Consider the following 25,442-nt stretch of genomic DNA (forward strand, 5'->3'; position numbering starts at 1 on the left):
ATTTTGTACATCTTTTAAAATGGAGGATGAATTTCATTCAATTTATTTTTAAAATATGTAAAATACCCTTGACTAACTTTACTTGATTGCCAGATGACATTCCCAACATTATATATCTAACAGTCAAAAGACTCTGAAAAGAAGCAAAAGAAACCCCCAAAAATTGACTGTAAGATGTATCTTTTCATTTGTAAAGTGGAAAACAGTTTAAGATCTGAAAATAATCCTGCTTTATTTTAATAGGTAAATACGTAAAAAGTAAATACTGCAATTCATGAGATTATTCTGTATAAAAAACAACTGTAGTATTTATTTATGAAATAGAAAATGCAATAGTATTTTTAGTATCTAGTTTAAGTGTGTTTATGAAATTGAATAACCAACTAAAACTCTAAAATAGATTTTACATGTAGAGACAAAAATATTTAACTGTTTATGAGCTGTGTTAGTGTAAAGGTTAAACTTATTTTATTTGATACGTTAAAGATTTCTGGGAACACAGTTGTCATAAATATAATTTAATGTAAAAAAAATATGTATTTTTTATTATTTTTTTTCATTTCTGTTTTTGTTTTGATGGGAATCCAGCTGTGGTGAGTTCAAGTGCTCTCCCCCGCTGTGGGAGAAACGAGCTCCGGGTGAGGCAGCGGGATTACTGGGAGGAAGTGGTGGCAGCCGGGGGGAGACGGAGAACCTCCGCCGGAGCAGGAAGCCGCTGCTGGGACCGCCGCACAGACAGAGGAGGGTGGGAGACAGCAGCAGCAGCAGCAGCAGTGGAGACCCTCCATGATGTAGAGCCGGTACCGTGCGCCTCTTCCACCCCTCGACAGCAGCACATGTCCGGGCTGCGGCGGTGAGGCGGAGCGCGGCGGGCCGTCGTTGTTTCGGTGAAGATGAAGGAGCTGAAGGAGCTGAAGGGCTGCGGTATGCGCTCCGCGGTGGGCTTTCTGTCCCGCAGGGAGCTCAGCGGCCAGCCGCTCATGAAGGAGGACTTCCAGAGGCGGCGGCTGGCGGGCTGCACCAGCCTCTACAAGAAGGACATGCTCGGGCATTTCGGCTGCGTCAACGCCATCGAGTTCTCCAACAACGGCGGGGAATGGCTGGTGTCTGGTAGGTTGACAGAGGACGGAGCCCCCCTCCTTCACCGGAGACCACCCGCTCCATGCTAACAGGCTAACTGCTAACGGGCTAGCGCCCAGTCAGCTGGAACCAACACGGCCTGAAGTTAGCCTTCAGTTCGTTAATCGATGGGAAAATATTGCAGATCATATTGTCAAGTTTAATAGATTGTTGTTATATCATCATGATTTACAGTCCATATGAAACTTTTAATGTGTTCTCTTTGAAATCTTTTGGGATTTCACTCACTAAAGTTTAGTTCAAATCTTCAATGCTTGAAAGTTAAGAGAGAAAAAAACTTGTGTTTGTTTTTAAAAAAATGACATGTCTGCTGACAGCCTTGAACTGACCAGAAAAAATGTTTATCTCTGAAAAAATTCTTGATATTCTTAAAATAATATCAATGCCATCAAGCTCAAGCTTCTGATTGCATCAAACCAGCTTTTTATTGATGTTTTTGTGCAAGAACTTTAAGATTATTGATAGTATGGAAGTAGACCTCAGGAAATGCATGATACGAGGTGAATTTGCAATAACATGTAATTTATCTATAACAGTAACTTAACTTTAAAAGATTATCTTAGTATGTGTGTGTCTTACAATTGGTTAAAATAAACAGGCATTGTCAGTTTCCGGCTGTTAAAGAAAATTTCGAAAATGAACATTTCACACTGCACAAGTTAAAATGTCTTTACGAAAAAAAAAATCATTTTCCTTCTTTTGCTACATAAAGTGAATCCTTATTGTGTTTATTAGTGGAAAAAGGTTAATGTGGCCTGTCACTGAGTGGTCGCATAATAAAAATTAAACTCAGATCAAGTTATATCACCATAATATCTAATGAACTGTTTTTCCTATGATTGAAGCCCCGTTAACATGGTAACGTTTTTAAGTAGAATTTAGCATTTTTTCGATGCATTTCGGCTGTACTTTCGGGGCTCAGAGTCACTAAAACCTTTTGAAAATGCTTGTAATAATAGTTCATTTGCACATATGTGAGTGAGAAGGACAATAACAACGTTATTATTATTAGTAGACCGAGGAGATTCCCAAGTTGGATCGCTAATATAATCAACTGTCACCTATTAAAGTTTCAGGAGAATATGGAAAATGGCAGTCATGACACTAAAACAACAGTAACTTTGTCATGACTCCCAGATTGAACACTCTCAGATTTGGCCTGCTTGCCTCATGTTTGTCATCCCTGTTCAGGAGTGTTAAAACCTTCTACTAAAACTGACTTTCACTTTTCTTTTTTATGATTTTTAAAATTTTCAGTTGACACATCTGAAAAAAACAAACTTACATTTCAGCATAGTTTTTCCCCATTTACTATACAAACTTAAGTTTAAAACTTTTCATTGTTCAAAAGCTTTTTTTTCCTTTACATGTCAGTGTTGCGTTTGGTCGACTACTCTTAAGAAATGAATTGACACATCTTTGAGATTTTTAATTACTGGTTCGACAGGTCAGATTGGAGCTTCTTGCAGGCTGGTTTTGGTCCACGAGCCTTATGTTTGAAACATTTTCATTTACATGTCCTTTTTTTTGCGTCTTCACAAATAAAACAAAGATATTAGTGATTTGAAGACGACTTTTAGGAATGTTTTTTCATCAGAAATTAGATAACAGTCAACTTGAAGTTCCCTGAACTATCGATCCGGAGGCTAACTTCAGTCTGGAGGCTGAGCCCTCCTCAGGCTAGCTAATGCTAACTTAGCTTAGCTTGTCGCTAGCGTCGCTGTTAGCATCGAGCAGCCCGGACACGTCCCACAGGGACCCGGCCTCGGAGCGAGGGACCAGGCCGCTGAGGTCCGCTCGGTCCGGTCCGATTATGACGGCCCCCTGAAATCACGGAGCTATTTCCGTCCCAAGAGGATTAAAAGCAGGCATATGGCCTCGCGCGTCACCTGCACAGGTGAAGCTGCACGAGCTGCTCATCCACAGTGTTGACATGCAGATGAACTTCATCTGCACCTCAAATTAAACAGTCAGTAACTCCCGGATTACTGAAACATCACTGCAAACATGTAGCATTTTTACTTTATTTTCAAATATCCAATTTGACTGAAACACGCCATGTAATCTAATCTGTGTTCCATTCTCTATTTACTTACTTTATAACTTATCAGGCATATTAACATTGTACATTAGTATTCTACTCAAGGAAATAAAAGTTTGTCGGTAAATCTAGTTAAAAACATCCCACAGTACTGCAGGGAAAAGTACTTTAAATATTTTATACATCAATCATTCACTTTAATTTCTCTGAATGTTTTGATAGAAAATTAATTGAAATTCTGAATTTAAAGTAACAAGTGCTCTTGAGAGAAGTATGTGGACTTGAATTTATTTTTAACAGCAACCATTTAGAATCAAATTTAAGCCAGGTAACTGTCGTTGTGAATGTAATGTAAAAATGTGTGTGTGCAGGAGGAGACGACCGGCGCGTGCTGCTGTGGCACATGGAGAAAGCCATCCACGCCCGATCCAAGCCGGTGAAGTTGAAGGGCGAGCACCTCTCCAACATCTTCTGCCTGGCCTTCGACAGCACCAACAAGAAGGTCTTCTCTGGAGGTACGGAGCGCGCCTCGCTCCAGTCTCACACACCAGCTTTAACACACTCTATGAAACACCTGTAACGCCAACAGGTTTGTTTTTTTTTTTTTTTTGTACGTTAAGATGCTATTTTTGGCCATAGACGTGTAATAAAATAATTTAAAAGAAACAATTTAAAGCTTCCAACAGCCTAACGTCTTTCTTCCAAAAATTGATCTTATCACAAGATAAAATCATACAGAAATGATGAATTTCGGCATCTGTCGCTTCTACATTGTGTGTTTTCTGTGTTTCAGGGAATGACGAGCAGGTGTTTCTTCACGATGTGGAGAGGTGGGTTGAAAAATAAGGAAAACACACTTCTTTGTCAGCAGATTTAATGAACCCTTGCTCCCACAGGAGGGAAACCCTCAACGTGTTCCTGCACATTGATGCCGTGTACAGTCTGTCCGTCAGCCCCGTGAATGACAACGTGTTCGCCAGCTCGTCGGACGACGGCCGCGTCCTCATCTGGGACACGCGCGAGCCGCCGCACGGAGGTGGGTGCTGCGAATCGCAGTGATAACCCCAATTAATCACAGAAAGTTCAGTTCAGAAGCCACTGCCGGCTCAGGCAGCGGAAAAGAAAGATTTTATTATTTTGATGATGAAAGAGGAAACTTAGTCTAAACTTAGCCTCGAGGTCTTTCTGCTGCTCTGACGTGTGTGTCGTCCTGTTGATCACTTTAAAAACACAGTGGATCGTCTTGCACGACATCCTTCTATTTTCGACGCCTTAGCCTAATAATAATAATACCGGAGCAGGAATCGCTCCTTCATTTCATCAGCTGGCTTCTCGGTCCAAGCCTGGAAGGGAAAATAAATGTCTTTGCAATTCCAGTGTTGGTGGATCCATAAATAAGCAGCAGGATGAAACCGATGCTAAAGATCATCAACAATGAAGGAAAACAAGTTGTTGTTTTTTTTCAGCACAAATCATTTCATACTCGTATTCCATCAAATGAAAGCTAATTATATATCAAACCTGTTCAGGTTAAGTAGTTTTATTTTTATGTGATATTAAAGGCCCTGACTCTTCCGTCTGATGCTCTTCTGCCCCTGCAGAGCCGTTCTGTCTGGCCAGTTACCCCTCGGCCTTCCACAGCGTCATGTTCAACCCCGTGGAGCCGCGGCTGCTCGCCACCGCCAACTCCAAGGAGGGCGTCGGGCTGTGGGACATCCGGAAGCCGCGCAGGTGAGACGCTCATCGCTGATTCCTGTGTGGCGATCCAGTTTCTAAAGCAGATGAACCCTTGACTGGTGCAAAAAACTGTTTAGATGCAGAAACTTTAATGCGAATCTGTGCGTGAACGAATGGAACGCTGCACTGTTAAACGTGTTTACAGACATGCAGTTAAACATCAACCAACTACTTTAATAACCCTATAAAGTCATTATATTATCAGTGAGATGCATGCTGATTTTTATGGCCGTACTAATAAACCCTCAAGGAAATGAAAAGTTAACTATTTTTAGTAATTTATGTAACACAGCAAATTAAGTTTGTTTTTTTCCCCATTAAAAAATAATTTACAGGCTTTTAAAAAGAAGTGGGAAGAAATTACATGAATGATTTTTTTTAAATTTATGTTCTTGTACAGGAATACTCTCCCTCTCCCTGTTTCAGATGTGTTTTTTAAATTATTGGAAAAATAGTCCAGATTATTTTTGTGTTGTGCAGTTTTAAAATATGTCCACCAGAGGGCGCTGCTGCAGCATCCTTCACAAACCGCTGGTTTCCTGCCAGCAGCAGAATGTGTGAGAGTAAAAACAAGCAGATGTTTACAGCAATGCAATGAACACACACACACACACACACACACACACACACACACACACACACACACACACACACACACACACACACACAGTCTCGTATTTCTATCCTTGTGGGGACCGTCCATTGACTCCCATTCATGTCTAGCCCCTAACCCTGACCCTTACCCTAACCCTAACCCACACCACAACAAAGCCTAACCCTAAAGAAACGTTTTTGCACTTTTACTTTTTTCAGTAACAACAACATGGTCAAGAAAACACTGTTTTTCCTACTTAGGACCGGAAAAAGGTCCCCACAAGGCACGTCGTTCCACGTTTTGCTATCCTTGTGGGGACATTTGGCCCCGACAAGGATAGAAATACAAGAACACACACACACACACACACACACACACACACACACACACACACACACACACAGTCATAAAAGCTTCCTGCAGAGCTGTTTGATGAAATATTTGATTGAATTTGTTAGATTTTGAAGGGTTTTCTTCTGTAATGCAGACATGCTGCACTCCCCACAAGCTTTCTGTAGATATGGGTAAAAAGTATATGAATGCCAAAAGAAAGTAGATAAGTAATGAAGTAATACGTTTATGCTGAGTATGCAGACTTTTTGAATCTGTTCCAAATTGTTTGGATCTGTGTTATTTGTTGCCTCTTTTTTATTACAATTGAGGAAATTTTACTTTTAAATCTGAATTTGACATCCATAATGCACTTTTTAGTTTATATTTTTCTAGAGATTGTATTTTGAAAGTCGATATTTTATAGAAGTTAATAACATCGAGTTGCTGCTATTGGCACTGTAATTGAATCTGGTTCAAAAGTTTCCAAAGCTGTGAGTAGATTTTGGAAAAGATATCTTTAATTGTACTTTTATCCTGAGTTGTGTGAACTCATAGGATTTTACCAGTAAATTACTATGTAATAAAGATCAGTGTAAAGTTTCCCCCTTTTTCTTTTGTTTTTAGTGATTAAAAGAAAATGAACAATTCTCCGCTTTTGAATACAAAAAAACAAACAAAACTTTACAGTTTCTGATGATTTTCTTCAGTTTATACACTTTATTTTACTTTCGAGCAAAATAAAATACAACATGTTTTACTGTAAACTGTTATATCTCTCATTATGAGTATGTAATGTTACATTATCAACGTGTGCTGCCGACGCATGTGTGTGCTTTGAGCTGCTGATGCAATTTCCTGTGAAGGATGAATGAAGTTTTTCAACTAATATGGAGTGAACGTACAGCAGCGATTGTGCAACAAGCTTTCACAATATGTTTGAGTAATGTTCACCTCAGACGGCAGAATTTCTTCTCTGTTTGAGTCATTTCATAACAGGACGAGCAGAAACCAGTTTTATCTCTGAAAAGCAGTGAGCAAACCATCTTTGTTTCAAACTGACTGTATGTGTGGACACGTACATCTATAGCTTGATCATTGTTATTGATACACATCAGAATTCAATAATCTTCATAAAAGCAAACAGATGAATTAATATCCTGGGTGGATTCCATTTCAGATGTTCATTTTTGGAAATATACAGGAAGACTTCATTTTTAATGTAGTTTTATCTCTCAGATTCCTCATCCTCTGCAGCCTAAGTTTGGATAAATCTTAACATCAGCGGTTTTGATTGATTTATTGCAACCCCGATTGTCCTCGGTGGTGTTAACACCAGAAGTCGAAGCACATGAAGAGTAAAAACGTACTGATATTTTCCTTTAAATGTTTGGTGTAAAAGGTCACCAGAAAATTCAAAGCTCAACTCAAGTACATATACCTGAAAAATCCCTTAAATATGTTTAAAAAAAAGTACAAATGCTATGTTACTTAATGGAAAGGGGTTCCTCAGGGCCTCTTATTGGGACCACTATTGTTGTTAACGTCAACATTTCCACCAGTTTTAAAAAAAACAAAACTCAGTTTATTAAATCTTCATTGCTTTCCTCACCTGAAGCTCTCGAACCGCTCGGTGAAAGGGCAGCTGACGGTTCGTTCGCCCTGTGTCTCCTCAGCTCGCTGCTGCGTTACGGAGGCAGCATGTCCCTGCAGAGCGCCATGAGCGTCCGCTTCAACAGCACCGGCACGCAGCTGCTGGCGCTGCGGCGCCGCCTGCCGCCCGTCCTCTACGAGCTGCACTCCCGCCTGCCCAGCTTCCAGTTCGACAACCAGGGCTACTTCAACTCCTGCACCATGAAGAGCTGCTGCTTCGCCGGGGACAAAGACCAGGTCGGTGCTCACGGTTTTCCGGCATACCGCCCTCCAGAGAGCGATGCGGCTCCTGATGCGAGGACCGGGTGCAGAGCGGAGAACAGTGGGGAGGTTGTTGTAACCGGCTTGGTGGTAACATGATTTGTTAGCGCGGACATGTGGGATCAATTAAAGGATTGAAAGTAGAGGGACGCTTGAAGCTCCAGCAGAAGCTCGCAGCCACCGCTCCGCCGCCGCGTTGGTCCTCCTCAGACGTGACTTCACCCTGCAGCCATGTTTATTATGCTAACATGATCCCCGGGTGTCGGTGGCGCTCATGGAGGCTTTAAACAAACGGTCCGGCCCCAGAGAGACCCGAGGAGGCTCCATAAAGCTCTCTGGATCAGGTCTCTGCTGTGGATCTGCTGCCATGTTGGCTCAGAAATCTGGAGCTTCATGGTTTTAACAAGCAGTCGATAGAAACCTCGAAGAACATTTTTTAAAATTAGCAAATCTCTACTAAACCACAAACACATTCATGCATGAAAATTTGTATTTCAGTTAAATTAATCTTGAGAATTCAGAGTGTCAACATCTCCATCTGACCTTCACATAAAGTGAAAAGTTGTGTATAAGTCCCTTTTCCATCGCATTTCACTGTTTTGTAAAACATTGAGTAAATTTATCAGACATGTTTGTCTTGAAATGCAGTTATATCTTTCGAAAGTCTGAGAGCAGGTTCTCGTTTTGTTTCGAGGAGTTGTGTAAGTGCAGCCGGAAAGTTGTTATTTCGTCCAAACTGAGGTTCCGTCCCTGCCAAATACTTCAGAGTGGTACGAGGATCCGTAACAAATGGTCCCAGCGACGGGTTTCTGTTTTCCGCGTTTGAGCCGAGCGGCTCGCAGCTCTTCGTCACGCAGACGCTGGAGGGTTTTTCTCGGAGCGGTGCGAGAACCGAGGTGCAGATCGGCAGCCGACCGCGTGAAATTGATGGAGGCGGGGGTGTCTGGGTGCAACATTCCAGACTGACGTGTCTTCTGGGAACCTGCGGCAGAGCGCACCAGGTGTCGGATCCAAACGTAGCTCCACCTGAAAAGACGATTCCTCACAGTTTAAAGCAACTTTTCACATCAGAATTCCTGCTGAAACTCGTGTCTGCGACCAACCGTTCACAAAGAGAAAAGGACAATCAGACCAGCAGATTGTTTGCAGGAGAATTTGAGACTTTTTTCTTTCTTTTTTTCCCCCCATCATTAGTTGATAAAACGGCTCGGAAACATTCTACAACTTGACAGACCGTCTGGAACAGAAGAAACAAATGTGAATTATGTAACGAGAGCGGGTGTCCAGATGGTGAAAAGAAAGCCTGACTGATGTTCCAAGTGAATATAAATGTGCTAATTAGGAACAGAAGATCATGAAAGGATGGAAATATAGTAAAACTGTTTATGTGGAGCTTTCTATCAGTCCAGCCAATCAAACCATCTGCCAGCTTGGTTCATATGTCACAGTGTCGCAAAGGTTCTTTAATATTTTCATTTATAGAGACATAAGCAGCCTGATATTTGTCTGTGACTTTGCCTCCAAAACTCCACATGCTGCTTGTCCGTGATTGTCCATTTCCGTCGTGTTTTTTGTTTTTGTAGGGATGCACTCGACCCAGTACTGGTCTTAGTGCATCCCTGGAAAATGATTGTCTATTTCCAGAGCATCATCATGTGATCGGGTTTGAAATTGTGAATGATTTGTTGCATCACAAGGCAAATCAAATCGTCTGTTTTAACAAAGAAAAGTTTTTCAGGTTCACAAATGATCATCCTTCATTTTTCTTGTGCATTTTCTCCGGTGTTAAGAATTGTGAGGATCAAATCATATTTAAGTGAGCTTTTCACGACATCCTTGGGATTATAAACGGTTCAAACAGGGTATCTGTGAATGAACTTCCACTTGTCTGTCGTCAGGTAGCACCTTGATTTAATTCTCTCCTCGCCCTCGGTTTCCAGATGTCCAGAATAGTGAGCTACTTGTGCCCCTCCATTCGTGACGCACCGCTTTAAGACCGCGGTTCATCGACGGGTTTTAAGTGGAAGCATGTGTGCAGTCGGAGTTTCGGAGTTTACGATCTGTTGGTTTTCTACCGAGGATCCGATCTTCTCCTGGGTTCATCTTCCCCATGTACAATTTATCTGTATGAAATTTCCTCTCCTAAATCCTGACGTCCTTTTGTTTCTCCTCCTCAGTACATCTTGTCTGGCTCGGACGACTTCAATCTCTACATGTGGAAAATCCCCAAGGATCCAGAAGCGGGTGAGTTATTGGATGTGTCTTACGGTGCTTCGTATTATTGTGGTTTTTGCATTTCCTCGCCACCGAGGCGGAGCAGAGCGGCTTCTCGGCGCGAGATCGCCTTTCGTGCAGTCAGCACAATGCGGGAACTTGGCGTCTGTCCCGCGCGAGCGGGTTGGACCGTCACGTCCGTGCAGCGGACGCTCGAGAACACACACATACCACGACTTAAAAGGAACTCACTTGTAGGAGGGAGGTTGACTCTGCGAGGTTAAAGATTTCAAGCCGGAGCCACAGAATAACATGTCGGAGCCGCCGGAGTGCGGTTCGCCCTCAGTTCAGCCTCGGTTCCAGGCCCCGGCTGCTGTAGGACACCTCGTCTCTCCAGTTCCAGCTTGTGTTCCAAACTAAATGAAAATCCAGAAGCAATGCTGAAAAGTTGGAAGTGACCGCCGTGAACATGCTTCATGTGTAATTACCCCGCCAGGAAAGTCCCCCAACAATGCAGCAGTCCAGGAATGTGCTATTTGACACATTTATGGATCCGTTTCTCCCTGCAGTTACTCACTCTGAAACTATGTGGCTATTTAGTGTCAGACTGAAGGGGTATCATGAGGGCAGGACTCTAGTATTTCGCAGGTTTGGAGAAATCAGGTCAGCCGACTGCTGGACCTGAAGCAGGAGCATTGTTTAACTTTTAGACTATCGGATTAGTTCATAAAGCGCCACGTCAGAAAAAGGTGTTTAGTCCTGGATGTGTGTGTTCTGTCTTTGTGAGTCATCTATGAAGCATTTTGTGTTGCATTTATCTAGTTGCGATTACATTAATTCCTATTGTATCGACGCTGTTTTGTTTTTGTTTGTTTTTTTTTTTAAAGGAGGCCCTGGCCGTGTTGTGAACGGTGCGTTCATGGTCCTGAAGGGTCACCGCTCCATCGTGAACCAGGTCCGCTTCAACCCGCACACCTACATGATCTGCTCCTCCGGGGTGGAGAAGGTCATCAAGGTCAGTCCAGACTTTTTGGAGGTCATCTCAAAGTTACTCTGCAGACTTAGCTTTTTGTTCAGATTTCTGTGTTTCTGGTGCATCTGAATTAAATTATGAGGGGGAAAAAGTCGCTTTTTATTTTTTTATTTTTTCCAGAATATTTTAGATGCTCTCGAAACAAATGTGATCAATAGTGGGATTTTGCAAGAGGGCAAAAGCAAAGCTGCTTTCATTTTCACAAATCAAGGTGATCAGTTTGCTTTTGACATTTGTTCCGAGGTAAAATTTACCATTGTCAGTGATAAAGAAATGTTTAGTGCAAGGAGAGTACGAAACATCTTTTTTTCAGTCTAGCCAACAATGGATGTGCTTTTGAGCTTGGAAATGATCTCAGAAAGAGTGAGTGCTGACGACCTGCTGTGAAACAGACTGATTTCTGTCTGAAATGCCGGCTCTAAAACTCGGGGTGTTTTTCCTCCGCTGGCATGTTTTCACTCGTAGTTTTCACTGTGTGAAATCTTACAGAATAGCGTCTTTCTCCGTGGCTGATTAATGAGTCGGTTCTGGGTGTTTTTCTCCAGATAAAGCTGGGAAAATTTGGATATAGGTGGGTTTTTTTTAATCGCTGTATGAAGTAATGTCAGCGAGCAGCTGGACTGTGTCAAAAAAAACAACACAAAGGTTCTGATAAATGATGAATTTGGCTGAGAAATAATATACTAAATGATAATGAGTTCTCAAATATGAGAAACACTGGGGGGAGTGTGCATATAAATGTTCATACATTTATGTGGCTGTGGCAGCTGATTTATCAGTTACATGTTATTTGTGTGACACATTGCGCTGATTGAGACAATTGAAAATGCTTTTCTGACGACTGACATGACGGCAAACGCAAGAAAATGGTCAATATCAGTGTGTCTCCACTGACTCGACCTTAAACTCCAGCGAGCAGGTGTGAAAACACCTTGAAATATAGAAATTCTCCACCTTGAGGGATAGAACACGGCCCAGGGCCGCCGCATTAATAAATGAATCACAGATCTCCCCTCATTCAGATTCTTCTGCAATATTCACCAACGTGCAGTGATTCATCTCATCGACTGTAAAAACACTCCTGGTTGCTGCCAGATGTTCATACTCTGTTTTTTACTTTTTGATGCCAGGTCCCTTGTTTTGTTTCAAACTTCTTTTTCTAATATACGGTTTATTGTAGTCATTTGTATGTCTTTTGTTTTGCCACATTTCCGTTGTTCTTTGAGAACTATGGCAATAAAGATTCTGCAATGCTCAAAGATATGAAGTCTTCACAAGGTGAAGATTACAGAGGAATCGCTGTTACTCGGCGGTGATCCTGAAGGAGAGTCCAGCTTGTTGTGAGCAGTTTTTCGCTCTGTGTGTCCGTCTCAGGTGTGGAGCCCCTACCAGCAGCCCGACAGCCTGGGGGACCTGGAGGGCCGAGTGGAGGACAGGTCCCGCAGCCTCTACACCCACGAGGAGTACATCAGCCTGGTGCTGAACAGCGGCAGCGGCTTGTCCCACGACTACGTCAGCCAGTCCATCCAGGAGGACCCCCGCATGATGGCCTTCTTCGACTCGCTGGTGCGGCGGGAGATCGAGGGCTGGAGCTCGGACTCGGACAGCGACCTGAGCGAGGAGGCCATCATGCAGCTGCACGCCCGAGGCCGCCGCTCCACCCGGGCCACGCCGGCGCCGCCCGCCGCCGCCGCCCTGGCCGCCGGGCCCCACAGCGACTCCGATAACTCGTCGTCCTCCTCGCTGGCCGGACCCGACGGCTCCGGAGGGGAGGAGGCGGCCGGGGAGGAGGGGGAGGAGCGTCCCCGGAGACGGAGGCACCAGCCGGGTCAGTCCGGCTTCCTGGTCAACGAGGACTCGGACTCCAGCGAGTTCTGGCTGGACCCGATGCCCCGGCCGCGCTCGCCCAGCCCGCGGGACAACTCCACGCTGTCCAGCCCCACCTCGTCGCCCTCGCTGCCCGCCGGCGCCTCCAGCTCGTCCACGTCCACGTCCAGCTCCAGCAGCGACGACGAGGAGCGGCGCAGCGCCGTGCGGCGGCGCAACGTCATGAGGCGGCGCCGCATGCACGTGGTGTCCCGCGCCGGGGAGCGGCCCGAGTCCGTGCAGGCCCTGTTCTCCGCCATCGACTCCTGCAGCTACCCCTCCATCTCCATCGAGGACCTGTCGTCGTCCTCGTCCGCCGGGGGGCGGAGCTCCCCGCGGGCGCGGCCGGACGACAAATGTCTGAGCCCCTCCGACTTCGTGTGTCTGAGCCCGGTGATGTCGCCCGAGTGCGCCGACCGCGAGGAGCGGGGCGCCAGGACTGAGGCGGAGGCGCGTCCCGCCGCCGAGCCCGGCGCCGACAGCTCCGACGGCGCGGAGGGCGGGAACTCCCGCCGCAGCCCCGGGGTGAACGGGCGCCGCCGGACCGGGGGACACTCGTGCGAGAACCCCCCCGCGTCCTCCGAGTCCGAGGAGGACGCCCAGCGGGAGAAGGGCCCGGCGCAGAGCGCCCTCAAACGCACTCACACCGAGTCCGACGAGAGAGGGTCCGGCTCCTCGCCGTCAGAAAAGAAGCTGAAGACATAGAGACAGACTTCAGTCCGGAAGGGGGTTTTCTAATCTCTGGGTTTCTACTCTGCTTTTTCCAGTTCGTCACGTGACACATGAACTCACACTTCACGAGCAGGGGACGGCGAGTATCTTAAAAAAACAAACAAAAAAAAAAAAAAAAGACAAAACGGTGGAAGTGATTTCTGTTCCAGAACAAAAGAGTGTCGCGAAGGTCAAACCACAGACGACACTAAAATAAGAAACTGAAGTGAGAAATAGTCGTTTTCAGTGACGTGCGTTTCGTTTCATGCTGCGTCAGTGTTTCTCCTGCTTCAGACAAAAGATGTGGAGCTCCTCCGACCAGAACTGTTTAAAAAAAAGAAAAAAAAGAAGTCCGATGTAGGACAAAAGCTTTGCAGCATTTTAATTTCTACAGTGAGTGTGAATCTCGGACTGCTTCAGGAGCGGCGGCGTTGCTTTCAGTGTCTCCTGTCTCATCGTCCACCCAGCAGACGGCTCGCTTCTGTTTTCCTGCAATTAAAGAATAATTTGCTCTCCGGTTTCTCCCCGAGGCTGATTTTCTCTTCTCCTCCGTCCAACCGATTGTTTAACCAAAAAAAAAAAAAAGAAGGTGATCTCTGCCGTGGATTTATCGTGCGCCGACAGTCGCCATGGCAACGCAGCTTCGCCTCCAGTGTGAAGGAAATGTGAAGCCTTTTCAGCGGGCTGCGACCCTGAGCAGCCGGTGTCATTCCAAAAAGAGTTCAGTCTGCAAAGCAGATTCGGCTCGTTCTCGCAGATTCAGCCACGATAATGTTAAAGTAACATTACTGATCACTAATCAGTGACGCTGCAGTCACATTTACAGAGTGAAAACAGAAAATATAAAGGCTGTACGTCAATATTGAAGCTGTGTTTACTGTTTTACAAATCATGATTTTTTTTTTTTTACATGTAAATGTGATGCCATTCTTGATTTAATGGAAATCAATGCACAAATAAGATGGAATATTCATAGTTTTAATAGTGTTTTATAATAATTGGAGCTTGTAGTTTAACTCATCAATCTGAATAATGAATCTGACAGATCACGTTCCAATATTGTAGCTACTTTTACCACTTTTTTCTTTTTTAACTTGCATTCTTTTCATCGAGAAATTGAGCTTCAGACTTTTTCTTTTTTTACTTTGAGTTCAGTTCAAACATTTTTCAAAAGCAAACATTCTTGAATTGTTTATTTCTCAGTCTTAGCTTATTATCCTGATTCTAGGATTTCTGATTGTTTGTAATAACGGTGTTCTTTAAACCAAAAAGAAAAAAAAGCCCAAGGTCTTCAGTTATGAGGTGAACGACCCCAAACGGAGTATATTCTGATTGTTATGCCCCCACCCCTCTCACCGTCTCCCTGGACCACATGAGCTCATGTTCTCTCTCAGGAAGCTGGAAAGTCGGCGGTCACTCTGCTCGCCGCGGCGTTGATCTGAGGCCGGCCAGGCGTGTGGGGAACTCTCTCTCTCTCTCTCTCTCGGTTATCTCCCTGTTTGTGTGCCTTTCTTGTCAAAATAATTTCCTGGACTTCTGAGAAAGGCTGTGTGGCCGTCACTTATCTGCAGGAAGTAGCCTCCCTCCATTTCGCCCCAGTCCTCCCCCGGACGCGTATTCGAATGGAGATACTGTACGCTGGTTGTTTACATCTTGACATGAGTGGCCTGCCGAGCCGTGAAAGGCTCACATGATTAATCGCAGGCCGCACATGCTCTCAAACAGCTGAGCGAGCAGTTCACTCCAGAGTCGCGTCAGAAGTCGCGACAGACTGAAGTCACACGCGTCCCGGGACGGAGGGCGGCTCTGCTTTAATCGGTGTTTACTCGGGCGAGGCGTGACGGCGCTCCGCGCCGCTCTGGGAGGAGACGCCGAGCGGTTTCACTTCCTGCGAGGCTTTCAGGACCAGTTTCCCTCGGACCACTTTCACTTCACTAAAACTCCTTCACACCACTTCCTGGCTGGTTTCTGCCTCAGCCACAGGTGAAGGAGGGTTTGGATCGCAGGTGTGTGTGTGTGTGTGTGTGTGTGTGTGTGTGTGCGCTGAGTCAGAGCTGGTCCAACCACACACACACACAAATGCCTGCATTAAAGTGATTAAGCGTCCAGCTCCTTTTAAAGACACACCTCAGGACATTATCTTTACTTTCTTTAGGGAATCAAACATGCTCATCATGAAATAGCTCTTCGTAGAGTTTGCATGTTCTCCCTGTGTGTGCTTCTGTGTATTTTTCTTTCGACTGAAGCCAAAAACACACATTTCGGGTTAATTGTTGAATATAAATTGACGTTTCGGTGGGGATGGGTGGATTGATCTGGGAGTTTTCACTTAGAAAGCACGAACCTGTCACTGCTACAGCAGTCTGATGTGGGGATGTTCAATCTGTTTCTATTCTACTCTACTCTACTCTCCTGGACTCTACTCAACTGTCTTACGAGATCGGTCCCATTCATCCATTCATTCTCGCATCCACTGTTCAGTTTCCACTTACATTTATTCTTTTAACTCACAAGGTTGCCTCATGGAATTTTTCAAAAATGTAGCTCATTATTTATAGAAGTTTTGATGGAAGTTATGTTTATTATGATTATTATTATTTTTTTTTTTACTATTTTGTGCTTCCTAACAGCCGTAAGCAGCGATCACTTTCCCAGAGGTAAAGCAGAAGAGGGTGGAGCCGATCCCGACAGTCACTGATGAAAAGGCAGGTTACGCCCAGGAGAGGTCAGCTTGTTAAGAAGATGACACACACACACACACACACACACACACACACACACACACACACACACACACACACACACACACACACACACACACACAGAGTCTGTTCAAGCGTCATCAACAAGCTTGTTGAGTAAAGAGTGAATGTCCTAATTTCACACATCATTCCAAACCCTCATACTGTGAGGTGACAGTGCAATCCACTGCTCCACCATATGACCCTTCTTTATATTTGTAATGCAGGTTCCCTAAAATCTTTCTGGATTTTTGTGTGTCTCATGGCGTTCTCTGAAAATGGAATTTGAACTGAACTGAACATGTTAAATTCCAGAGAGAAAGTCGATGAAAGATGCAAAAGATGTGTGAAAATGAAACAATAAGAGGACTACGTTTTCCTCTGCATGTTCCTCTGCTATCCTTCAGGTCAGATTGGACATATTTAAGATTCTGGAAGCAATGCAGTCATGAAGTTTAATTTCAATAACCTTTAACACACACGCCACTGGAAATGTCTTCATTTCAAACAGCACAGTGCTAAAATAGAAACATATTTTCTGAAAAGTCAAACGCTCTGAAAAAATCCTCTAAACTGAAGACCTAAGCGTCATTATTCAGACTTATTATGGAAAAAAATGCCTGACTGGATAACTTGACACCCACACAGAAGCTCTTCAGAGATACGGAGGCTTTATAATTGTTTTATCTGCCTCAGTATCCAAACGACTTCTAGTTGAATCCCCTTTTCTTTCAAACATGTTTATCATTCAAAAAATGTGTTATAAAATAGGCCATAAGGCCGTTCGATTCCAGTTCGAAAGCCTTATTTTTTCTCTTTCTGACAACATAAACTGGAACAAGCTGACTACGAGCAACTTTATAGTTCATACCTGGTTATGTGAATTACTGTCTTTACTAAAACGGCTCATGAAAATCAAGTAAAAACTGCTTTTCATGAAGAGATATTTCTGATTTGTCAGCGCTCAAGTCAGCTCCTGTCTCGGCTCGCAGCAGTGCTCATTGTTCACGCGGCCCTTTGGGAAAATTAGTAGCTGACCTCTGGTCTGGAGTGAATATTTCAACAAAACCATGACGTTGTTGTTTCGGTTCACCACAGCTGAGATGTGATGTGAATATCTGAAGTCACTCCAAGTAAATGATTTAAAATCTAGAGTTTTTTTGAAGCCTGTTTCCCATTCATAGGCAAGGTGAAGTTTCAGATTAATGAGTGGCGTGCCTCCCAATAGGAAACCAACTTCAAGAAACTTTCATTCATACACTGCTTTGTTTACGCCGTGAGTTCTTCAGGTTTACAGATTGACAAAGACTTAAAACTAAATTTACAAAGTCTGAAAAACAGATGTTGTGGACTGATTAGACTCCAGCTGAAGTCATCTGTCCCCGATCTAAAACCTCCAGTCCTGGTTTGTTCCGTTTGATCCCAGATGGCGTTTGTTCTCCAGATGTTTGACCACAAACCCAAACACAACTCAATGGGACCGTCGTGCTGCAGTATCCCATACATGGCGCAGCTCGAACAGGAGACTTATTTACAAATTCCCCTCCCAACATGACTGGAATAGTTTGGGAGGCTGCCAGAGAGCGGGCCGAGCCAAACATCACCGGCTCTTCTCTTCACATGACCTGACTCTCCTCACTCCTGGGATTTTTGCTGAATGGCATCACGCTGACGTCAAGCGGCGGAAAATTCCTCCGTCCGTTCCCCCCGCCCACCCACCCAAAAGCACGCCGTGCAGAGGGGAGTGTGCCACCGGAATAATTATCCACATCTCACTGCTTCATTAGAATGAGTTAATTGATGCGTCTAATAAGCCATGATTTGCTGCACGGAGAGGATGAGCTGCTTCTGTCAGCGGGCCAATTACAGCTCGCACTCTTTGGCATTTTTGGCTGCGCGCTTCCAAACACTAAAATAACAGTTAAATGCCTGATTTGCTTTCAGACGCCAGCCTCAACACATTCATCCAGAGTAAAATATCCCCTCGAGCGCTGGAAGGAACATTTCAGTATGCAACATTTAGGAGGATCTATTCACAGACACAGAGGAAAAAAAACAAATTTTTCATCAGCGTATAATGAACCAAAACTAACAAGTGAGGAATGTTCTCAAAAATCTGTTTTATGGTTTGACGAGCCAGATTGGAGCCTATTGCTGGCCAGTTTTGGCCCACGGACCTTATGTTTGACACCCAAACACACATTAACCACTTTATAGCTCCGAATCATGTTTTCAGCGCTGTAATTTCATGGGATTTTCATCGGGAAAGAGATTAAGACATGGATGAAACGAATTTGCTTCTCTTAGAACCTGTGAAGCCAAACTTGGTTCAGCGAAATAATTATTTACATTAAAGCACTGATTGCAGAAAATTGGCTGTCGGCCCATAAAGAGCGGCGACGGAGGCCTCATGTGGCTCATGTCTGCTCCAGAGAAATGGTCATTAGCCTACTTCAACTCACATTATTGTACAGACGAACAAATTACATACAAATCCAACAGTAATTGATTTCTGAGAAGTGAATAGAATTCTGCCCCCTGGCGGCCAAGGTAGGTATTTTTCCTTCATAAAGTCGATTACTTTGGCTTTGTAGTTGCTGATATCAGCATTAATTTGAAACTTAGCAGCCTCTTTAATCCTATCAAATAATCTTGAATAAATTAAATTATCATTTGAAGAAGTTAAACGAACTTAATATGTGCAGCTAATAAACTTTGTCCCTTCAACTTCCTGTTGACTCGCTTTTTAGTGAAAAAAACAGCTGGAGTATTTTTTTAAACTACTTTATTTAGTTTTAGAAATATTTTCTTTTACCATTAGTTATTTATAAAGACAACTTCTGTATTTGTTCTTTGTCCCCAAAGTATTAAAAAAAAAGAAAGAAACAGACTCTGACCCATAAAGCAACAATAAAAAAGAGGATATACTGTATAGTTTTTCAACACCCATCTGGGAAAATTGTGCAGAACACTGTTAAACGTGAGCTGATGTCTTATTAGATGAAATACAGTAATACTAAGACTTCAAAATTAGACGTAGAGCTTGAAAGTCTCCATTATGTAGTTAAAAGTCACATTTTCATGTTATCGTTTTGCACTATATTGAATAGGATAAAAAAATTAAAAGTAAAGAGATGTTGGCTGATACTTTCCAACAGACACATGAGTGACTTTAGCCTGAATGAAAAGTGATTGATGGAAAATGTCCTTTCAAATGAACACGTCTTACTCTGTTCCTCTGTGAAAATACAGATACTTTTACCTCTTTATCTGTTATAATAATGTTCATTTTCATGGTTGAATGGCTTTCAGTGCTTAAGATGAATGAACTGAACTCGTAATATGAATTCAAAGTCGAGTTTTCTAAAGAATGAGAGTTGATATCCAAGCTTTAATCCTATTCAGTCTCTTAATGAACTGATTGGAATTACCATTAGAAGACTGATCAAACTGGCTTTTTAATCAATGCAGCTAATAAACAGTGCATGAGCTGCTTTTCTACATAACATTAAATGTAAATCTAATGAATCGCTTTGTTTCCGAATGTCTGTGAGCTAATTAGCTAATGGAAGCCTGTATAATTATCTCAGCGGTTCACTTTCTATCACTAACAAGCTGCAGTCAGCTATTTTTGGGGCCGTGTGTGTGTGTGTGTGTGTGTGTGTGTGTGGGTGTGTGTGTGTGTGGGGCGGTCCAGAGCTGGCAGTCTGATCCTGACATCACTTTCCCAAACACTCGCTGCTGGAAGTTTGTCCATATATGGAAGAGCTGCACTTTCTCCTGACTTGTCAGGGCAATCCCACTCTGCTGCCCTGTGTGTGTGTGAGTGAGTGTGTGTGTGTGTGTGAGGGAGTCGGTTTACCTTACAAGGCAGAGGCAGACCTGGTCATCTCCTCTCATGCTCACTGCGACTCACCTTTGCATTCTCCTCCTTGACTCTGGACGCAGATGAATGAGCCCCTCCTCTCCAGCTCAGAGCCACAAACAGGCATTTTTAACCTTTTTGGTCAAGATTCAGAGATTTTTTTTCCTTTTTTCTCCATAACGTCTTTCTACTTAAGTATGATTTGAATGGCCTTTGACCTTTATATTGTCTCTCCATTGACTACACAGCCTGCAAACGGACTCTTTCCACTGAATGACCTGCAGTGAACTTGTCTCCAACACACCGAATTACATTTTACACCTATTCTATTCTGTTACGTTTGGTATGATGAACCTGCTTCACATAAAACTGTCAATTTTAAAGTGTAATCAGTATGCTGTCTTGATTCTAGTGCTGTGGATTTTAATCTGGCATGCAGAGATCATTGTATGGAACCACGACGTATTTTCAGGCCAGTATATGAATGACAGCTTCAGAAATCTGCTCAAACTGACCCAAAAACAATAGAAATCTCTATTACGACACTGGTGGTGTTTTTTTTGGCACAAGTCCTTCGACTTTTACCTTTTTACTGCCACCCTTTAAACACAAAGACTGAAATTGTTTTGTGTTATGAGGGAGAACTTGAGCGGCCAGATGGCTGAAGGTGAAACAGATAACGGCGACAATGAAGCAGTTTCAGAAAAGCAACAAATTCCTCCTTCAAGGTCTTGTTTAGGAGAAATGTTTGAAGTCGGTGGCCTGAACAAAGAGGAATGTCCTTCAGCATGGATACTTTTCAGAGTGTTTGTCTTTTTAGCCTTTACTGGAGAAGTTGAAGTAGCTCTTCTGCACAGACGTTCAAGTGTTTGAGCCTCTGATTCATCGCTTTTTGGACGTCTTCACTTTGCTTTGTGGTCAGTTTTGGTTTAGTTGTTATTTATAAGATCTTATTGTGTAGAGTGTGTGTCCAACAGCACTCCACTTCTCTGCAAAGCTTGTCTACAGACTTCATCCAGATTTTTAGCTTGAGGCTGTATTTTTAAAAACAATGGAACAAATGAGCTTTTGTTACGTTTACAGCTTGACTTTGACGGTTGATTTTGCCTCTCGAGACCCCGACACGTCCAGTTCGGTGATTCATCCAATCTGACAGTATTTATAAAGGATTTTGCAGTTAAAAATAAAGATAAACATTTACAAGAAAGACCAGGACTGGCGCTGATTTTTACACCTTGGACAGGCCATGAGTCTGACAGAAAGTCATTTACTTGAGGAGAACTCCTGTTTCCCATAATGCAGCATATTTCCCTGACATTTTTATGAATGAACTTCTTTAAAAAAAAACGTATTTAAATGACTTTTAAAAGCCTGCACACCAACTGAAACCATTTATGTGGCCGTAATCTCAATGAGACAGTCAGATGTTTGGATCAACCTACATAGGCAACCTTGGATATAAAGACTCGGCACTGGCAGGGGAACTGACCAATCAGCGCGCAGGGGGGTGGGCCCTCTGGCCTCGGGGCGTCCAATCAGAGCTCCGGGTTGAATTTGTCTGAGGCAAAGTTTTAATGTGTGTCGCTCGGTCCTCCGCGCTCTGGACCTGCCCACCGCCCGTCTGTCTGCGCGTCTGTCCGCCTGCCGAGCGTCTCCTGCCGGGAAAAACAGCAGAGAGAGAGAGACAGAGAGAGACCGAGAGAGAAAGAGAGAGAGGCCGGGGGAGGAGGACCGTTAATTTCATCCACACGCCGTCTTGAATGCGCGGAGGAGAGTAGACCAACATCACCTCACCGAGTACCGGGGGACATACGAGCCAAACGCAGAGCGCATTTATATATAGATATATAAATTATTATTATTATTATTATTATTATTATACAGCTTTATGACTATGGAACAGTATGACGAGGACGGAGACTATATGCAACAAGAAGATGACTGGGATCGGGATCTCCTGCTGGATCCTGCCTGGGAGAAGCAGCAGAGGAAGGTGAGACTCCCTCCAGTGCGGAAGTGCGGCTGCGGTGTGTTTCGTGATGGGGGCAAACCCGATGCCGGGGTCCAGAAAGCCGGCGCGCGCGTGTATGTGTGTGTGCTCGTTATTGGCAGGGATCGGTGACAGCAGATTGATCCTTCAGTCCAAACACCGACCGGCAGCTGTTTGCTGGAATCGCCAGGCTCTTTATCTCCGGTAATCACCTTGCGCGCCGTCCTGCGCTACTTTAGTCAGGAGTCAGAGCCTGCGCGCAAACTTTTACCACTCGGCACGAGATCCCCGCAGAAGCTTATGAAATGTATGCAGGGAAGGAGGCCCTCCCTTTATGATTGTGGCAGGGGGGAAAGAGTAGCCGGGAGGAGGGGGAGGAAAACAATTAAAACCCGGGCAGGGCTGCCACCTTTCCTGCGCAACAGATGTCAGCCATGCGCTTGACTGCGGATCGTGCGCGCCCGGCCCCTCCTGTCATCCGTGTCATCTGCTGGATGATGCGACGTGGATTAGGCCATGCTTAACACCCGGCGGATTCAGTTTCCGTCTGAGACGTGGGGGTAAACCCTCTCCCACCGTCATCGACGGTGCAAATTTCTGCATTTACGCGCGATTTAGCGCGTTTTTCTTTGCACGACTTTCCACGATTGAGGTGAAGACAGTCAACGCAAGTTCTTCGCTGTCGGTGTGTTTTTCTGTCTGCATGAAGCGTGGCTTTGTTATTTTCCACTTGAATGATTTGGCCTGGTCAGGAAGGAGATAATCTTCGGGTGATCTTATATTAACCAGCCCAGATCTCCTCCACGCGCCTCGCAGCTGCTGCTCTTTTCCACCTCTCAGTATGAATGGTCTGTTTCGAGAAGGGGCGATCCTTTCCTTTTCTTTTCTTTTTTTTTTTCCTCTCCTTCTCCCCATACTTTTCCTCGGCTTTGAAAAAGGGGGAAGAAAAGTGCTGTGGAATCTGAGTAAGCGCTGTGGTTTGGGCTGGGCTTGCATGGGAGCAAGCGTGCCCAAAAATGGTAATAATCGGCCCCTCTCGCGCTGCTGTTGGAAAACTTTTCCCCAAGTTTCTTTCTTGCTCTGCGGAGCTTCTAGTTTCCTGGATTATGTCACCGACAAGCAGCTACCGGTGTAAAAGCAAATAAAGGGAAAGTTTGCGGGGCTGAAGTCAGATTCGGACATCAGAGCTCACTTTTTTGCGTAAAAGTCAGTAAAGGAGGAGTTTGCCTGAAACCAGTCCAGTCATCCCGTATCAGACACTGCTGATCTGTGTTGAAATACTTTCCTGTGATGACCTGCATATTTCTGTCTGCCTGCATGACCCTCATTGATCTAATCATCCCGTGGAGAGCTGGGATGTTTAATTCATCGCTGCACTCCCACCACTCACAGCAATGATAAGTGGCTATGCTGAGATCTGACCACAATTAGAGGGAAGACAGCAGGCGTGCACCTCAGTCCTCAGACCTCAAGGAGAACAGAATTGTCACGCACACACGCATGCTCATCCATATGCATGTGAGTGCACATAGTACACATTCCTCACAGGATGATTAAGAACCTGGAGGCCTCTTTTAATCAGGATCTTTCATTTCTGACCCGTTCCAGTGTTTGACTGCCTCACACTGCATCCCAGAGCCACTCAGTGTGCCACCAATATGCTTGGTTCATTCATTTGAACATGCACCCAGTTAAAGTGGGTTAGTTGAGTGTTTCTTGGGTTTTTTTTGCGGTTAATTACCAGCAGAATGCTGCAAAAACACACCTAAAGCAGCATCTGGAAGCCACTATTTTAAAGTTTAGGATGCTGATTCATTCAAATAAACAAACTAAGAGATCAGAAAACTGAATGAGAGCCAGTCACGTTCGAGTGTTCTTCCTCTTATTTGGTGATAGAATGTTGTAAACATGCAGACAGACGTTTCAGTGCATCAAACAGCATCCTGGAGTCAGTTTTCCAGATTGCAATGTGGTGGTTTATTCATTTTCATACATTAAGACGGGAGACACTTTAGCAGAACAAGGAGGAAGCAGTAGTTGATGAGTTGTGTGTTTCTGCTGGTTTAGTGCAGGAAAAGAGTTTGTAAACGTGCACATAAAGCTCACTGAAAGACAGGTATATCTCTGACCCTCTTCTGGAGTCTTCATGCATACAGACATTCACTCAGAGGGAAAAAAACATTGACAGACAAGGAGGAAACAGTTAAAGTTGGATATTTCAGTGTTTTTGTTTTGATGGTGCAGGCAGAAACTTGCACACGGACAACTCAACCCCCCTCTATCAAGATGTAATCCTTCTGACTCGTCTTCAGTGTTTGAAAGCAGCAAACATCATCCTGAATTCACCTTTTCGCCACTTAGTTTAATTCATTTTAATATCATTTAGGCGTGAGACACATTCCAAAACGAAGCACAGTCATGGTAATGCGAGTGTTTGTGCTGCGATGTGGACATCGGGTCACAGAAGCACAAACTGAAGTGATATTAGCCTGTTAAGTGGTCGACACTGTTTTAGGCTGAAGATCATACGTCGGTTTTTCAAGAAGAAGTTTAAAAACGGTATGATATTAAACATGGTTTTTAATGAGTGCCCACTGTGCAGTTGAGAAGTTGTTGTTCTGTTTTCCAACCCAGCTCCACGCACATGAACTCAGCATGTCAGGGGGCGTTTTAAATATTTGGAGTGTGGTGCAAGTCCCAACCTGAGCTCCTGGGTATGAAGGCATCCTCTTATCGTCTCTGCAGACCCAGGTGTCCCACCTACACTTCCTTAAAGCTGCAGCCTTCACATACTTTCACCCAAATGGAGGATTTGTTTATGTGTTACCCCGAATGATCTCTATCATCAGCATCCTGTAATTTGCAGTTTTTTTTTTCTTTCTTAAGCAGGAAGGTGGAGTTCAGGTGTTAACTGCTATCATTTGTCCAGGTTTGTCCTTATAAGGCTACGAGCTGCAATACCTTGCACCGGCCCTCCCGCCCTCCCACCTCCCATCGCCCACACCCCAACCTCTGAGGTCCCAAACACTCCCAACACACACCCACATTCCCCCGCTGCGACGCTACATGTCAGCTCACAGATAAGAGCGGCTGATTTCACAAGCCGCTCACTTCCACCCGTGAACTTCTGACGGAGCATCGCACGAGACAGAAACACAGAGAGCACGAAATCCCCCGAGGTTCCCCTCAGACGGACGTTTTGTTGCGCTGACTGGCAGCTGCAGAGTGCTGGCCGGCACATTTCTACAAATCATGATGCAGGGCT

General features: G+C 44.3%; 2 protein-coding genes and 1 long non-coding RNA gene across 3 annotated transcripts in view; 2 read left to right on the forward strand and 1 right to left on the reverse strand.

Moving 5' to 3' along the window:
- The first annotated feature begins 646 nt into the window (after positions 1 to 646).
- dcaf5 (ddb1 and cul4 associated factor 5) lies at positions 647 to 14,098 on the forward strand. The gene is made up of 9 exons (XM_030116169.1): positions 647 to 1,110; positions 3,553 to 3,696; positions 3,975 to 4,011; positions 4,078 to 4,217; positions 4,783 to 4,912; positions 7,520 to 7,733; positions 9,935 to 10,001; positions 10,859 to 10,986; positions 12,379 to 14,098. Exons 1-9 carry the CDS (start codon positions 894 to 896, stop codon positions 13,573 to 13,575), a joined length of 2,274 nt encoding a protein of 757 aa, XP_029972029.1. The 5' UTR covers positions 647 to 893; the 3' UTR covers positions 13,576 to 14,098.
- Positions 10,395 to 18,371, reverse strand: LOC115406283 (uncharacterized). The gene is made up of 3 exons (XR_003933516.1): positions 18,360 to 18,371; positions 16,614 to 16,617; positions 10,395 to 10,652 (listed from the first exon to the last, which is right to left on the reverse strand). It is a non-coding gene; the product is annotated as an uncharacterized LOC115406283 (long non-coding RNA).
- Positions 18,372 to 21,800: 3,429 nt separating this feature from the next.
- Positions 21,801 to 25,442, forward strand: part of actn1 (actinin, alpha 1) — a 55,023-nt gene continuing 51,381 nt past the window's right edge. Inside the window, 1 exon segment of the mRNA XM_030116162.1 lies at positions 21,801 to 22,180. Coding sequence (XP_029972022.1) covers positions 22,076 to 22,180 — 105 coding nt within the window. The 5' untranslated portion in view covers positions 21,801 to 22,075.

Source organism: Salarias fasciatus, chromosome 19, assembly GCF_902148845.1.
Source record: "Salarias fasciatus chromosome 19, fSalaFa1.1, whole genome shotgun sequence".
In the NCBI taxonomy this organism is placed as follows: Eukaryota; Metazoa; Chordata; class Actinopteri; order Blenniiformes; family Blenniidae; genus Salarias; species Salarias fasciatus.

Excerpts from the sequence above, each read along its gene's own strand:
- dcaf5 (XM_030116169.1), top strand. The coding sequence starts at position 894 with ATGAAGGAGCTGAAGGAGCTGAAGGGCTGCGGTATGCGCTCCGCGGTG. Across the intron at positions 4,218-4,782 it reads GCGCGAGCCGCCGCACGGAG|AGCCGTTCTGTCTGGCCAGT; the intron begins GTGGGTGCTGCG and ends CTGCCCCTGCAG. Across the intron at positions 4,913-7,519 it reads GACATCCGGAAGCCGCGCAG|CTCGCTGCTGCGTTACGGAG; the intron begins GTGAGACGCTCA and ends GTGTCTCCTCAG.